Source organism: Silurus meridionalis, chromosome 9, assembly GCF_014805685.1.
Source record: "Silurus meridionalis isolate SWU-2019-XX chromosome 9, ASM1480568v1, whole genome shotgun sequence".
NCBI lineage: Eukaryota > Metazoa > Chordata > Actinopteri > Siluriformes > Siluridae > Silurus > Silurus meridionalis.
In genome coordinates, this window is record NC_060892.1 from 6,979,883 (window position 1) to 6,997,127 (window position 17,245).

A 17,245-nucleotide genomic window follows, 5' to 3' on the forward strand; every position below is an offset into this window, starting at 1 on the left:
AAACATAGTGACAGAATTCCCCCAATGCTTAGGCTCTTTAGTTCTTAAATAAATTTGTAAATGTATACTCATCTTTCACCAATAATTAGTTCTGTATTATATTCCTGTTTTTTTTTTATTACATTTGTTTACTTTGCTTATTCCTTTACAAATCCTTTTTTTTTTTTTTTTTTTTTAACTATATTTCCTTTTTCTACAAACTTTAGATGAGCTAGCATCAAGTTACAAATGTACCCCACAGTCACTAGACCAAATATTGGGATTAAAAACTAAATAGACATGGCTGTATGTCAGGGTGTGAAGGTTCTGCTAATCTGATCTCCTTCATGACCGTCTGATCTCATGCCGGACCTGTTTGCGCGTATGCGTTTGTCCGTTTTGGTTTGGTTTTTTTTTGTTTTTTGAGTGGGGGTCACATGGAGGAAGACATTCGGCCTTGGCTTTACATTTCTTCTCACAGCTGGACTCCAGACTCATCATCTTGACTACGGTACATTTTACATTTTCCAGCCGCAGATTTTCGATTTCCGAGGTTCCAAGGGTGAGTTAAAAGTGTCTGGAGATGCACGACACGAAAGCCAAGGCATTCTGGGAAACGGCTAGAGAAATAAACAGTCACCATGGTTAAGGACACAGAACAAGGAAAGGAAAAGATGAATGGTGAGGTGAGTGGGTGGCCCACAAAGAGAGGATAAGCTATGAGTTCTTCATTTTTAATAATAATTAATGAGCAATAATGTTTATACCTCTGTCTCACTTTCTCTGAGAAATCCAGGAGTTTGAGATTATTTAAGTTTTAGATGCTTTAACTTCATTATGTTATCTGCTTTACCCCTCTAGAAGCTGTTGACACTTTTTCTATTTTATTAAAGTATATCCATTATTTCCACTAGTTTCATAAAATGATTCATTTTAGTTAACATTACTGGAAGGAGACTCCAGTGTTAGGGCTTGGTTAGAGTCAGTGGTAAAGTTGTAGAAGAGATCCAATTTTATAAATCCTTAGGACAGAGCAGTTTAAACTTGGTAGAACTCTTGGTAGAAAGACAAGCTGGGTTTTTTTTTTGTCTCTGTTTGTAGCTGCTTTAAATACGTGAGAATGTGTTTTTTGGAGAGTTCACAACATACCATAAACAATACGATGTCAAATTGCGTTGGTGTAAGAGGATTAAAGCACTCAGGGATGTGCCGTTATAGGAATGTTAATCCAGGTGGAGGAGCCAGGTGATAAGGAGGCTGAGATGCTGAAGATACACTGCAGCATACTGTTTTGTCAGTGGAGTTTAATAGAGCTCGACGGCCTCTTTGCTCTTGTGCACATTTCTCTTTTATGGAGGGGAAAAGACTCCAGCAGTGACTCTCGGCCTCACAGTGGGAATCTGACCACACACACACACACACACACACACACACACACACAGTAGAATGGGACTGAGGAAACTATGACTGCAGCGATGAGAGAAATAGAGTAAATCGGATCAGTAATGGAGCAGAGAGATTTTATTTGTACATCTGTGACCACAAATAAAATCCCAGTGTCGTTCCTCAGCCAAGTCTTGTGTAGACCAACAGTGTTTTACTATCAGTTCTCTTTGTTATTTGCTATGTTTTCAAAAATGTGTTTTCATGATTTAATCCATACCGTTTAATGAATTTGCATGCTACTGCATTATCGGATCAACAAATCGGAGAATATGTCTGAGTTTGTGATCAGTAGGTTGTAAGTAACATTTCCTATCTTTTTCAAGGTTTACTGTTTTATTGTTTGTTTGTTTATTCTATCATGTATGCCGTCATTCATTCATGAAGGGATCAGTGGGTGGTAATTGGATCATTGTTTTTATATCTTCTCAAATCAGTCTTGCATTTTGTCATTTTCTTCTTCTTTTGAAAATCTGAACAAAATTAAACACCTCTAAAAAGTGTACTTATTTTTTTAAATAGGAAAAAAGTAGTGCATGTTGCCCTCTTGTGGCTCAGAGTGAGATGTGCAGTTTACAAATGTACCATACATACACTCATCGAGCACTGGGAAAACTACACATACTGGGTAGGACTTCTAAACTGGTTACTAATTTGCTTCTATACTTCATGGCATGGATTCCTCAAAATATTAACGAAATTATTTTGTGATTTTGGTCCTTGTTGCAATTATTACATCACGTGATTCCTGCATATTTTAGGGTGCACTTTCATCCTGTTAATCTCAGGTTCAACCCTGTTCCAATTATGTTCCACTGGATTCAGAGCCACTGACTGGGAAACCCACTAAAGAGTCTTTTTTAAGATACAAAAAAAAAAGTTTGATAACGTTTGCTTTGTGACAGGGTGCATGATTTTGCTTTAAGTAGCCATTAGAGTTTGAGTACAATATGATTATAAAAGAAAGAAAAAGACTTTGTCAGAGGAACACGACGTACAAAAATATCGAAACACTTGATTTTTTTAGCCATATGACAAAGTTTCAGGCACATAATAGTATTGAATATCTTTAAATGTAGCATGAAATTTTTCTTTCACTTGAGCTAGAAGACCTGAACCTGTTCCAGCATGACGATGCCCTTGTGCACAAAGCCAGCTCCATGAAGATATGGCTTACATAGGATGAAGTAGAAGATCTTGAACGAATCTAGTGCTCTGGCCTAAACCCTACTGAACAACTTTGGGATAAACTGCAATTTTTACTCCACCCCTGATATCCTTACCCTACATCAGTATCTGACTTCTAAAACTATTGTGTCTAAATAAGCACAAATCTCCAAAAGCACACTCCAAGGTCTAGTTGTACATCTTCCCAATAGAGTGGTTGTTATTATAACAGCAAATGGAGACAAAATGTTGAATGGGACGTTTAGAAAGCAAGTACGAGCCAGGTGTCCACAAACCTTTGTCTATATATTGTACATTATAGCACGGTGATATTCTTTCTTCGCATATCCAAGCTTGTTAGGAAGCTACAGTCAGAGCACAGGGTCAACCATAATACAGCACCCCTTGAGCAGAGACAGTAAAGAGCCTTGCTCAAGAGCCCAACAAAGGCAGCTTAATGGTGCTGGGACTCGAACCCCAACCATGAAAAGATAAACATGATCAGCAGGTTTAATACTATACTGGATCATATTTTCTTCTGTTACTGTACTTTGAAGTACATATACTTACTTAATATGTACTTGGAATATTTTCATTTTTGGTTAACAGGCCCAATGTGTGGCAAGAAACACACCATTTCAACACCTCCACGTCTGTTCATTGCTGACCGAAGTGGAATCCGAGATGCTTTTCTGCTCATAACAATGGTGCTGTTTTCATGTTGTATTGACCTCTCAGGCACTCTGGGATTCTGTGAACGTAGTGAACCATGAGGATGTGTTTATAAAGACTTGGAAGCACTTTTGGCTCACTTATAGTATCTCACTTAAGCCTGAGTAAAATTGTGTAGGCAAAAATGCTAACTTATTTTAAAAACACAAGATATTTAGGAAGCCAAAACTGGTTATTTATTCATAAATTTTAAAGTGGCTTTAACAATTGGAACACTTTTACTAGCTAATTAGCCAATGCACTTCAGTAAGAATGAATATTTTCTAAATAGTATTGAAATACAGCAATTAAAGACAACTACAAGTATTTTCAACCTCTTATCTCATTATTGAAACAGAAGCAGAACTTTGTCTTAGTATTCCATTTTTCCAGCATATGAATTCAACTCATTAAAGTTATTCACACAATATTTCACCAACACACAGCACAATATAGGGTGGTGTATGTATTAACAGCCTCTGCAGTAGGATTGACAGACTGGTTCAAGGTGGAGGTTGGACTGCATCAAGATTGGCTTTGAGCCCTTTCCTGTTTGCAGTTGTGATAGACAGGTTGATGGACGAGGTCAGACAGGAGTCTTCGTGGACTTTGATGTTTGCGGATGATGATGTGATTTGTGGTAAATGTAGGGAGCAGGTTGAGAAGAGCCTGGAGAGGTGGGGGTACGTGCTGGAGAAAAGGGGAATGAACAGCAGAAGGAGTAAGACAGAGTACATGTGTGTGAATGAGAGGGAGGGCAGTGGAATGGTGCAGTTGCAGGGAGGAGGTGGAGATGGTGGAGGAGTTCAGGTAGCTGGGATTAACCGTGCAAAGTAATGGAGAGTGTGTTGGAAAATTTAAGAAAAGAGTGCAGGCAGGGTGGAGTGGGTGGAGAAGAGTGAAACAGGAGTGATTTATGATAGAAGGTTATCTGCAAGACTGAAAGGGAAAGTTTATAGGACTGTGGTGATACCTGTGATGTTGTATGGATTAGAGACAGTGGCATTGAGTAAAAGACAGGAGGTGGAGCAGGAGGTAGCAGAGCTGAAGATTTTAAGGTTTTCGTTGGGAGTGACGAGGATGGACATGATTATAAACGAGTTTAGAGGTACCGCGCATGTAGAATGTTTTGGAGACAAGGTGAAGGAGGCCTGATTGAGATGGTTTGGACATGTGCAGAGGAGGAACATGGGGTATATCAGTAGGAGAATGCTGAGGATGGAACCACCAGTAAGGAGGAACAGAGAAAGACTAAGGAGGAGGTTTATGGATGTGGTTAAAGAAGATGTGCAGGTAGTTGTGTTGAAAGAAGCAGATGTAGAGGACTGGGGATATGGAGATCGATGATCCGCTGTGGCGACCTCTAATGTGAGAAGCCGAAACAAGAAGAAGTATGTTTTAACAGCCTCACATGATAGACAGCTGTACCTCTTTTCCTGATAAGAAGATTTTCTTTTGCTCCAGGTCATGTTGCAGTGTGGGGAAAAAAAACAATAGTCTGTTAGTGATTGTACAAAGAATGTACACATTGAGGGTACAAACAAGTGAATAAAAGAACAGATTAATTCAAACACTGCTAGAAAAATGGACACCCAATAAAGTGCACTATACAGGAGGGTGTGGTTTCAGACGCAGCAAGTGACTCGCCTTTCAAACGTTAAACGTCATTAAGAATTGAATATAAACGGTTGGATGCACCAGTTACGCAAAGAAGAGATTTTTGATTGGACCAAAAGTCGCGCCTTCAGAGTCACATGACCAATTTAGACACGTTATTGGCTAGAACACGTCCTATGAATGACATTTCTAAATTATAGGGAAAGCAATAGATTAGGTTGAATAGACAAGTTTGATTAATAGGGTCCCTGGTGGTCTACAAACAGCTTTATAATAAATAATGTGATCTGTGTACTTCTGAAAGCTGGAAGAGTATACATTTGGGATAAAGTAAATCTGTAGTGGATTGTGCTGAAAATGACATAATTGTTTATATCACAGATGAGGTAACATCTCTGTGTAATCTTATTGTGTAATGTATTTAACCTACATGATTATATTTTGTAATGTACTACATTTTCAGCTTTCCTTTCCTTTAATACTATAGGACCAAAAGTATGTGGACATCACCCTGGAAACTACTGCACTTAATGATCAATAGGCGAAGAACAAACGAGCTAAACTCAAGGAAAAGAACGATGGGGACAGACTCCAGTGATGCAGACCCAGCAGCTGAAAGAGAAAGCGTCTAGCTTTAATAAAACAAACCCCTGGCCATATTTAAACGACCATTTTGACTTCAAATGCTAGAAAGGCCACAGCTTTGGCATGCAGTATAAACTGTGTTTGCCCAAGGCGACTGAACTGGCAGCTTATAAAACCACATTAAACCTGCGCAGGCATGTTGAGCTAAGTGAAGACTATTTATATCTTTAGTTTAAATAATTGTTGTACTGTTGCGTAGCATCATTGTGACATTTTTAATGTTGGTTAGCACCAGTGTTGGACTCTATTATTGTGTTATATGAAAAAGATGTTATATCTTAGAGTAGATCTGCAGATGCTACATTAGATTTGAGCATCAGCATCAGTAATATAACCACTGTATTACCAGTAGTGGACAGCAACGTAAAGTATTTTTAATTAATTATTGTACTTTTTCCTGTATCTATACTTAACTGAAGTATTTTATTCTATTAACAGGTTGGTGAGCTACGTCTTTTCATATAAGCTGATTTGAAGCAGAAAGAGTCTGTGACAGTCATACTACTACTACTACTACTTTGGATACTTAAGTACTTTTGTAGGTAGTATTTTTTTTTCCTATTACTGAAGTCCTACTGTATCTACTTTTACTCTACATGATGTGTACTTTTCCCACCACTGCCAATTACACGTTTGTGAAAGAAAAGTGTCCATCAAAATAGTTTTGAAGAGTCACTGCATTGTTCACATTCTGAATCTGCTGTTGTGATTTCTCTCGATCATAAATAACTTTTTCCTTGTAAAGGCGCTACTTTAATTAAAACACCCGAATCCTCCGCCCATGCTGTTAAAAATAGTAACCGTGTACATTTTAAACGCGGATGTTTAATTCGCCTTTAGATTTTTAGGCTTTTACTTATACAGAACACACTTCATTGATGTAACAGTACCTTTATTTGAGTAGCATTTAATTCCCTTCAAACCAACTCGTTAAACAATTACAATGAATATGTTTATAATTAACTGCACTTAATTGCCCACACAGGCACTCACTTCATAAATTAACAAAAACTGGACGCGCAAATTTTACAAATCATTTAGTTTATTTAAAATTTTCAACAAGTAAAAAATTTGTTGAAGTAGTTAGATATAATCCACACACTGATCTCTACACACCTTCGAGGCATTTCTGATCAAAGCAACTACACACACGCACACAGACTTAAGACAGTACACAAGTTAACTAGATTTCAAAAAGCCCAACCACATTTTGGGCATGTTTAATCGTTCCTCTTATAATATGCTTTGTACAGTTTATGGTAAAACACGCACCTAAAGCAAACTTAAAAAAAAAAAAAAAAAAGAAAAAGAAAAAAAAGGGAGGGGCAAAAAAATAAGGTTATTTAACAAAACCAGTAAAAATGGAAAAACAACAAATTAGAAAAAGAACATTCACATTCAACTTTTCTCCCACAAAACTGGGGAAAACATGAAGATGCGTGCAGATGAACATTTGAGAATGCAAGAAGTGGCAGATGGACAGACACTGGAATGTCCAAAAGACCATTCAAGCAGAAATAGTCCATTTATTTGGAAATATTAAAAAAAAAAAAAAAAAGTAGTTTTTAATCGTCAAATTTGATCTTCTTTCCTTGAGGTTTTGCTCCGCCTCCACCACCACCACCTCGGCCACCTGAAAATTATATCACGTTACATTAGAGACAGTCAAATATACTGAAATATTTGTCATTTTACTGCCACATTGCCATTGAAAATACTTCATTTCTAGGCCCTTGCTGAAGTTAAGTTAGCGTGATCTGTCATGAGATACTTTAACTACAAAAGCTAAACATGGAGAAAACATGAGGAAATAGTTAAGTATTCATAATGTAGTGTGTAAACATTTACCTCTGAAGCCTCCTCTTCCTCCACCACGGTGTCCTCCACCACCTCTTCCACCTCTAAATCCACCCCCCCTTCCTCCTCCTCCTCTACCGCCAAATCCTCCACGTCCTCCCCTGCCACCGCCGAATCCTCCTCCGAATCCTCCTCCAAAACCACCACCAAAACCTCCTCGTCCACCACCTCGTCCTCCTTCTCCTTTGGGCTTGGCATAGTCCAGAGTCACTCTGTTTCCATCGATCTCTGCATCGTCCATTGCTTCCTTTGCAGCTTTGCAATCTTCCTCGCTGTCGAAGTCAACAAAACCATACCTGCAAAAACAAAAAAAACCCTTGGTTACATCTCAGTATGTTGACAGCAGCTGCAATGTGCTGCTACCACCCCAAAGCTGATTCTTCTAATTATTTACAATATGTCAAGAGTCCCCTAATACTCGTCTTACACTGCCCATTTATGGTTACATTCATGGTTGTGGAACGTCTTTAATTCAAGACCGCCCTTGTTATTTTAGTTTATTGTATCTATAAACAGTCGATCTCCTTGGCATATATTTGTCTTTTGTAGTCAATAATAAGTAGGATGTTTAAAATTATCTTTCTTGATAACATACCAGGGTATGGTTTTTTTTGTTAATATGTTCACTGTGCAAGACCTTGTAAAATTTGCCACTTCTACAAAAAAAAAATTGACTATAAACCAGGGAGTTGCAAGTCTGATTTGGTGGGAAATAAATTCAACAACATGGTTCAGCTGCATTGTAACATGCACAGGTTATGAACAGTAAAATGTGTTACAGTCAGTTGTCTCACATCAGACATAAGCAACTCCCAGCATAGAGGAGAGACTCGTAGTAATGTGAATGTGAATCTACTTCTCGTGCGAATCCATACTCAGCCACCATCAGACAGAGAGGAGCTCATGAGAAGATAATGGCAATTTAACACTAACAGGGTAAAATCAGCAGGAAACTAAATTATCAAGCACAGGTACAATAAAAACAGAGAAGTTCATTTCTGCTACCTTTTTTATATTTTTTGAAGGGGGGGTCTGCAGGTCTATAAAGAACACAAAGTGCAACTACAATAATAAAATGAGACTTCTTACCCTTTACTGGATCCTGTATCTTTATCTGTGGCGATTCTGGCAGCGACAGCACCCTCAAATGCATCCCTCAGAGTGTGGTCTGTTGTGTCATCTGACAGGCCTTTGACGAACAGAGTTTTTGTGGGTCCTGTAGAAAGAAAGAAAAACGTTTTTATTTATCTAATGCCATCAGCTTATATCACAGGTAAAAAATAAACCAATGTGCATTTAAACAAATCCTACTTTTTAAACAATAAAAGTAAATCAGCATGGCTTATTGCTGTAATACAGATTTATTGCTATATATATATATATATATATATATATATATATATATATATATATATATATATATATATATATATAAAAACCTTTTCTTAATCAAAAAATATATTTCCTTAAGAGAACAGGTGTTGGTCACACTAACCTGATCCTCCTCGTCCACCTCCCTCTCCTCTACTCTGGCTGAACTCCAGTCTGATGCTCCTGCCATCAATATCTGTGTTGTTGCATGAATCCATCGCCTCCTTGGCATCATCTGTGTTTTCGAACTCAACAAAGGCATACCTGAAAATGCACACGCATTATGATCTGTTCATTAGAAGACTGACAGAACTGCAGATCATTTACAGTGTAATGATCGTATAATGCCACATCAGTACTTGACTATCGTAAAAAGCAACATGGGAATTCAGATAGACAAAATGTTCATCATATGTGGCATTACTGTTCAATTACCTGTTGTGTGATGGCAAATTGTAAAGATTTTTTTAATTTAATCAAATTGAGTTAAAATTTAGATTCTGGAAGCACTTACCCTTTCGGCCGGCCGTTATTCTGTGGTATTCTGATAGAGACTGCTTTCTCAAACACACTCTGCAGAGAATCCTCTGTAGCACTGAATGCCAGATTATTTACAACCAGAACCTTGTTTGCAGGAGCTGAAGCTAAAGGGAGAAAATTAGAACAATTATTGATGCAATTCATGTCCAAAAACGATGTTCTGCCCCTTGTTCCACTGAGAACGCAGTTGTTTTTAGCGCTAACTGCATGCAGCCACATCAGGACATGACTATCTTAAAGAGCCACATAGGGAATCACACAAAGTGTTCATCCTGCGGTACATTAACAGTTGGTTGGCAACTGAACAGTTAGCCAGTGATTCCAATCTTAAAATTTCAAAGTCTACATTAGAATACTAAAGTAGGAGCATGAAATTCAATTAACCTTCATGGTTAGTTAAAAAAAAAAAAAAAAAAATCAGAATAGCTGTTTTTACAGGGTACTGTAATAGGTGTCATGCCCTTTAGCTTAAATTGCTTTCCATTCAGATAGCTTTTTAATCTATTTACACACAAAAGATAAGTACAAAACTGCTCAGGTGTATACTCCCATCCTACTGTTTCACAATTGTTTGAGTACAAGTGACTACTTGCATGTGTAGATGAATAACCCAAATATATGAAGAAAATCAAGAATAATGTGCACATGTTTGGAAGCCAAACCCACCTGGTCCTTTGCCACTCTGTCGGCTTTTGGCACCTGTGAAGTCCACCATGATGGATCGGCCCTGAACATCTGAACCCTGTGTCTCCTCCAGCATTTTCTCAGCGATTGCTTCGGTCTTGAATTCAATATATGCGATTCTGCCCAAGACAATAAACCGAGTCAATTATTTGTGCATTCAAAGTAAACCAGGTGCAGTATTTTGGATTGTTGTTTTAACACTAGAGCTTTCTAGATTCATTGTGCGTTACCCTCTGCTAGTGCCGGTGTGGCCGACAGGTATCCTGATATCCAGAGCTTGATCAAAAATCTCCTTCAGCTCATCCGAGGTGATAGAATATGGCAGATTTTTCACAAACAGCGTTCGGGCATCTCTCTCTGCACACATTAAAATAAAAATCAGCCAAGTGTTGTTTACAGCCAATCAGATTAAGCCACTGTGAAACCAGATCAGTACTTGACTATCTTTAAACCCTACAGACACACAAAGTGCTTTCAGGAAACAAAAAAAAAAGCTTCATCATATCTGGTTTCTTTACTGAATAGAAGCATGCTGACAAAACCAATATTTTTCATCACTTTGTACACACCAGATGACTTTCAGCATGTCTAATGTTACTATAAATAGAAGATTTACCTTTTTGCTTTCCTGAGAGTCCTCTTTACTTCTTGCTCTGTCCAGTTTGATCGGCAGACCCATACACTTTTTCCCATTAAGACCGATGGCTTGCTGAAACTCCTCTTCTGTGGCAAAGTCAACATAACCAAACTTCCTGCAAGAGAGTTTTAGAATTAGCAATAGAAAATCCAGAAAAGGGAAAGAAATCATTGCATGTCTATGCTCGGATCATTTGTATTACAATACAAATTGCTGTAAATGTCAAAATAATTTGGTTAATTTCACAACAGTGTACAAAAAAATTTATTGGAAATGTTTAGTCTTACAATTCTAACAAAATATACAATTATAAAAACTAAATCCCTATTATCGCTCCACTTTTAAGGAAAATTAAGAGCTAAAAAAAAATCTAATTTGAGACAGTCATATCAACTCCTCCAGTAAAGTTGCTTTAATTTTATACAAGTTTTAGCTGGACCTACTGTCACTACATGCAAGAGCAGCAGCGAAAATAGGCAAATACTTCTACTCAACTATATGGCAACTACTTACCATGCTTTATTTGTGCCAATGTGAGAACATTAAAAAATATAAAAAATTACCTTGATAATCAAAAATTTACTTACTTGGAACCTCCAACACGGACATCCTGAATCACAAGACCCTCCTTCTTAAAGAATTTTCCGATGCCTTCTTTAATTTCTTCAAAACTTTTATCAGCATTCAGGTTACCAATAAACAAACTGAAAGCTGGAAAATAGAGGGGAAAAAAAAAAAAAAAAAAAAAACGTTCAACTAATCAATAAATTCTCTGAATTAATCATGGTTTAGTAAAAACACTCCAAAAGATTCTTACATTCTCCATCGGATTTGGCTTTTTTAGAGGGTGGTGTTCCTTTATCCTTCTTGTCTTCTGCCTTCCTCTTTCCTGGTGTTACCGGAGAAGCTGCAGTAAAAATAAATAGATGCATAAATGCAAAAATAAGAGAAAACCATGTACTTGCAACAAAATTAAACATACTAAGCACATCAGATTTTTAAAAAAATCATCAAGTATCAGAATTAAGTCCCTTGAGTCTCATCATCTGTGCATCAGCAAAAATTAATAACTAGGAGTAAAACTAAACTACAGAAAAGCACCAAAAAAGGGCACTTTTTTTTATACCTTCATCCTCTTCATCATCATCCTCTTCATCATCGTCATCCTCCTCCTCCTCATCGTCTTCATCTTCCTCCTCAGATTCTTCCTTGGCATTTTTCACTGCTGCTTTTTTAGTTGGTGCAGGTGTTGTGTCCATTTCCTCCTCCTCTTCTTCTGAATCTGTATTCAAATCAGCAAATGTTAACGAATGCACAGATTTAACAAAAACAGGAGGTGAAACAGGACGAAACGCACATCAGAGCAAACACCACATCACATAGTCAGTATTAAGTCCCTAAATACTCATCATCTGTGCACTGGTGTAGAGATTTTTTTTTTACCAAATATTTAGTAACTGCAAGAAACACTTTTCTCCTGTGATGTATAAAATGATTTAATCCACATACCATCCTCCTCCTCAGACTCCTCTTTAGCTGGAGCTGCTTTAGCGGCGGGTTTAGCAGGGGTAGCTTTAGCGGCGGGTTTAGCAGGGGTTGCTTTAGCTGCAGGTTTAGCAGGGGTAGCTTTTTTAGGGGGCGGTGCTTCCTCCTCTTCTGATTCATCATCTGTCAACCAATTTAAATACTTCAAATTAACCAGGGTCAATCCACTAAAATAAACACTTATGTACATAGAATAATTATTTCTATATCATCAATTATCCATGTACAGTACCATCATCGTCATCATCATCCTCAGACTCCTCTTTCTTTGCAGGAGCTGCCTTGGCCTTCACAGGTGTTGCCTTAGCTGATTTAGCAGGGGTAGCCTTTTTGGGTGGCTCCTCCTCTGAAGAGATGAAATAAAAATAGACATTAGCTATACAAGTGCAACTTGTATTTTGTAGATGGAACATATCAGACTAGAACCAATAAGTTCTAGAATAGAGTAAACTATTTTTAAATGTTAGGACACAAACCAGATTCTTCATCATCGTCCTCATCCTCATCGTCCGACTCCTCAGCTGCTGCTGCTGCTTTCTTGGCAGTGGCTGCTTTTGCAGCTGGAGCCTTCGCCACTTTAGCTGGAGGAGCTTCTTCCTCTATTAAGATGAAAGAGGGAAAATTCAAGATGCTCAATGGATAATTCATGCTGGAATATAACAATTAGATTGAAAATGAAAGCACATTTATATGATTTAAAATGAAATACAACAGAAAATAGTGTGTGGGGAACAGAACAAAACAACTCCAACTCCAACCATAGAATATACTTACTGCCATGTCAATAATGTAGCAAATAATCTTCCCAGACACTCAGTTATCCTGAACCATTTCTATTTTATTGAATAAAATCCCACAACCAACCTGATTCCTCTTCATCGTCATCTTCACTTTCTTGCTTGGCCGGGGCTTTTCCATTTTTCACTGCCTTGACTGGAGCTGCATTCTTCTTGGCTGCAGCTTTAGGTGGAGGAACCACCTTTATTATAATAATAATAAAAAAAATTATTATTAACTACTTTAATCAATTCCCAACAGTGAACTGAGTGACAATGTAACAAGCCAATCAATATGCACAAAATTGATTATTTCAAACTCACTGCTACTTCTTCATCACTGTCCTCCTCACTGGATTCTTCGACCTCCTTGGGTGGTGGAGGAGCCTTTTTCTTTGGCTGCGCTTGTTTTTTCGCGGCCTGCAAAAAAAACAAACAAAAGATCATTTTTAGCAACATGCCCATGAACCTAAAAAAATTTATTAAAAAATAAATAAAAAATTTTGGCCCATGCCGGCCTTTTATCTATCTATCTATCTATTCACACACACACACACACACACACACATAAAACATATGCATGTATGTACGTTATAGAAACATTACCATCATAGTAAAAAAAATAAAATTGCTGACATGCACAATTCATAAAATGATGTGCCTTATAATCTACACGTTTATGATCTTGAGTTCTACAATTCGAGTCAAACACGACCGCGCACAAAGGCCACGTGCGATCACGGCCAAACCCACGTGGGCACACGACACGCATGGCGTAGCATCGCATGCTAAGCTAAAGCCGCACACTAGTGCGAAAACACAATATACAGTGTTAATGTCGGTTATTAATACGCACTGAAATATATTTATAATAATATTTATATATAATGTTCCACATCTAAAGACCTCCAAATTGTGCACCGTATTCACGTGTGTGCGCGCGCGCACGCCGGTGAAAGCGCACGAGGCCATATTTTTACGTCATCGCGGCTCTCCTTAAACGAAGCAAAATTTCACAAAAAATTAGAATATTCTTAAAAATATATTATTTAATTGTAAACGTCGTGTGAAATTAATAATATGGCCGTACGGAGGTTGTTCCTCGACTAGCATTAGCTGCGAACCAGAGACCAGTTACTGAACGTGACATTTTACAACTCGTTTATCGTATCGTAAAGTCATAAACCCCTAAAATCAATACAATTCATTTTAATCACATTATTCTCGAATAAATTCTAAAGTTTTACTCAACCTAAATCTGCATATAAAAAGCACCGAGGCCCAGTATCGGCCATTTTAAGTTCAGAACGTTCAGATTTGGGTCGAGTCTCAAATGGCGGCCCAGTCCCTACTCACGTACCCTATAGCATGCACGAGCTACCAATTTATACAAACTACGTAGGGGCCCTAACTATCCAACGGGCCGCCATTTACTACTCAGCCCTCGCTTGTTACCAACATGACCAAGAGCGCTTACATCTGAATCCACCATTTTTCTTTTTGCAGTGCAATATGGTGGCGTATTGAGGTTTTTAGTAGCCATTTTATATTAAATTGACTCAATAGACGGAAAAAAATATTTTGTTGTAATAAAGCACACGTGTATGTAGAAGTTGTCGGGAGCTGATAAATGGAGAGAAGTTGAAACTCCAACGTGAAGCAGACGCACATGCGAAGACTTCATTTTGAATTTTAATCACAATATCAATTAAAATAAATAAACAATAAAAAAAAAATGCTTACCTTCGCGAGTTTCACCATGGCTGCGATGTGTTTCGCTGAAACACGATGATAATTAGTTGAACCTGATTTTTCCCCGTAGCTCAGTCACACGTGTGGTTCACTCCAGCAGCCTTGGTGTGCACTCGGATAGGAAGAGAGCCGCTGCAGCAGCACGGTGAAGCGCCTCAAAACGGCTCCTCCCACTCACCGTTAGCTCTTTGACAAACTAGCCCGATTGGACATTATGGGAAATGTAGTTCTTTACTATGACATTCCACTAATCAGCAAGTAGAATTACAATGATGAAAAATATTGAACAGATAAAAAAGTAAGTATTTATTTGCACACATTACATGCTCTAATATTTTTACCTGCAGTCTAAATGACTTGTTCAAAAATAAAAAAATAAATTCCAGTAAACTACATTTCCCGACAAACAACTGAGGAGTTGTGTAGACCAATTAAATACCGTCTTCGAATCCGGGTCCTCATCCATTAAAATTGCGAGGCTTGTGGCTACTCGATTCGTACCGGAAACACGCTTTGTACTGAGCATGTGCGCGAATTCATGTACTTCACCAAAGATGTGTATTTATATCAAGAGAATCACTAGTAAAAATTATTTTCAGTACATCGGGTAGTGTAAATCAGTACAGTATTATTAATATTGCATTAAATTGTTTCGAAATACTTCAGACAGGAAGTAGATACATTTGTCCATATGCGCTGTACAAATTGTGTTTCCTGTACGGATCAATTAGCCCCAAGCGATCCTATAAAAAAATACAAATAAATAAATAAGGTAATTCGCAGGGCGGAGTGACGTCATTGTGGGGACCTATTCGCCTTTCACACCACAAGTTAATGCTTATAAACTTACCCATTTCATTTCTTATTGTTAATAATAAAATCTCAGAATCTCTGTCTTTTGGAAACAGCGACATTATTAGTGCATCACAAACAGCCCCACAGCACTACATTCATCTACTATTAGATTTAACCAGAGGTGGGCCGTCAGGGTGAGCAAGGCCTTCTCTGCTTCCCTAAACACTTTCAGAATCAAGGACAGAATCAAGGATTTCCCCATGAATATCTATTAAATTATTCCCAGTAGTCAATTCTCCTCATATCTTAGATTTACTCTCTGTTGTGCTGCTTTCAGTAGTGTATGATTTTATGTTAGTTTCTATCTGATCATATTTCATCGATAACATAAAAGGTCTAAAGGTGCTGGATTGGGCAACTACTGCAGAAGTGATAAGAGAGACATCTAGAAATAGGAAGGAAGACAAAGAGACGTGGTGGTTGAATGAGGAGGTGCAGGGAAGCATAAGGAGAAAGAGGTTGGCAAAACAGAATTGGGACTGACAGAGTGATGAGAAAAGTAGACAGGAGTACAAGGAGATGCGGCAGCAGGTGAAGAAGAATGTGGTGAAAGCCAAGGAAAAGGTATATGAGGAGCTGTATGAGCAGTTGGACACTAAGGAAGAAGAAAAAGATATCTACCGATTGGCCAGGCAGAGGGACCGAGCTGGAAAGGATGTGTTGCAAGTTAGAGCAATAACGGATACAGATGGAAATGTGTTGACTAGTGAGGAGTGTGTTGAGAAGGTGGAGGGAGTATTCTGAACAGCTGATGAAAAGGGAAAATAAGAGGTTGGATGATGTTGAAGTGGTGAAGCAGAAAGTGGATAGAATTATTAAGGAGAAAGTGAGAGCAGGTATTAAGAGAATGAAGAGTGGAAAGTCAGTTGGACCAGATGACATACCAGTAAAAGCATAGAGATGTTTATGTGAGAAGGCAGTGGAGTTTTTAACCAGATTGTTTAACAGGATTTTGAAAGGTGAGAGGATGGTTGAGGAATGGAGAAGGAGTGTGCTGGTACCTGTTTTTAGGAATAAGGGAGATGTGCAGACCTGCAGTAACTACAGGTGAATAAAGTGGATCAGTCACACCATGAAGTTATGGGAAAGAATAGTGGAAGCCAGGCTGAGAGAAGAGGTGACCATCTATGAGCAACAGTAAGGTTTCATGACAAGGAAGAGCACTACAGGTGCATTATTTGCTTTGAGAATGTTGATTAAGAAGAATATAAAAGGTCAGATGGAGTTGCATTTTGTGTTTGTGGATTTATAGAAAGCGTACGACAGGGTACCGAGAGAGGAGTTGTAGAGAGGAGTATTATATGAGGTAGTCAGGTGTGTCAGAGAAGTATGTGAGGGTGTTGCAAGACATGAGGGCAGCGTAACAGTATGAGGACAGTTTGAGAGCAGTGAAGTGTGCAGTAGGAACTACAGACTGGTTCAAGGTGGCGGTTGGACTGCATCAAGGATTGGCTCTAAGCCCTTTCCAGTTTGCAGTGGTGATGGACAGGTTGACAGACAAAGTCAGACAGGAGTCTCCATTGACTATGATGTTTGCCGATTATATTGTGATTTGTGGTGAGAGTAGTGAGCAGGTTGAGAAGAGCCTGGAGAGGTGGAGGTATGTGCTGGAGAGAAGGGGAATAAAAGTCAGTAGGAGTAAGACAGAGTACATGTGTGTGAATGA

General features: G+C 38.3%; 1 protein-coding gene and 3 non-coding genes across 4 annotated transcripts; all 4 read right to left on the minus strand.

The window, feature by feature from the left end:
• Positions 1–6,586: 6,586 nt before the first annotated feature.
• Positions 6,587–14,870, minus strand: ncl (nucleolin). Its single transcript, XM_046858244.1, has 17 exons — positions 14,716–14,870; positions 13,297–13,392; positions 13,061–13,175; positions 12,673–12,795; positions 12,429–12,542; positions 12,161–12,319; positions 11,778–11,933; positions 11,469–11,558; positions 11,239–11,362; positions 10,631–10,766; positions 10,245–10,372; positions 9,997–10,133; positions 9,305–9,434; positions 8,915–9,054; positions 8,509–8,635; positions 7,411–7,715; positions 6,587–7,195 (listed from the first exon to the last, which is right to left on the minus strand). Exons 1-17 carry the CDS (start codon positions 14,731–14,733, stop codon positions 7,128–7,130), a joined length of 2,166 nt encoding a protein of 721 aa, XP_046714200.1. The 5' UTR covers positions 14,734–14,870; the 3' UTR covers positions 6,587–7,127.
• LOC124391749 lies at positions 8,203–8,332 on the minus strand. The gene has a single exon (XR_006927037.1). It is a non-coding gene; the product is annotated as a small nucleolar RNA SNORA75 (small nucleolar RNA).
• LOC124391750 lies at positions 11,637–11,704 on the minus strand. The gene has a single exon (XR_006927038.1). It is a non-coding gene; the product is annotated as a small nucleolar RNA SNORD82 (small nucleolar RNA).
• On the minus strand, positions 12,005–12,070 carry LOC124391751. Its single transcript, XR_006927039.1, has one exon. It is a non-coding gene; the product is annotated as a small nucleolar RNA SNORD82 (small nucleolar RNA).
• Positions 14,871–17,245: the final 2,375 nt, after the last annotated feature.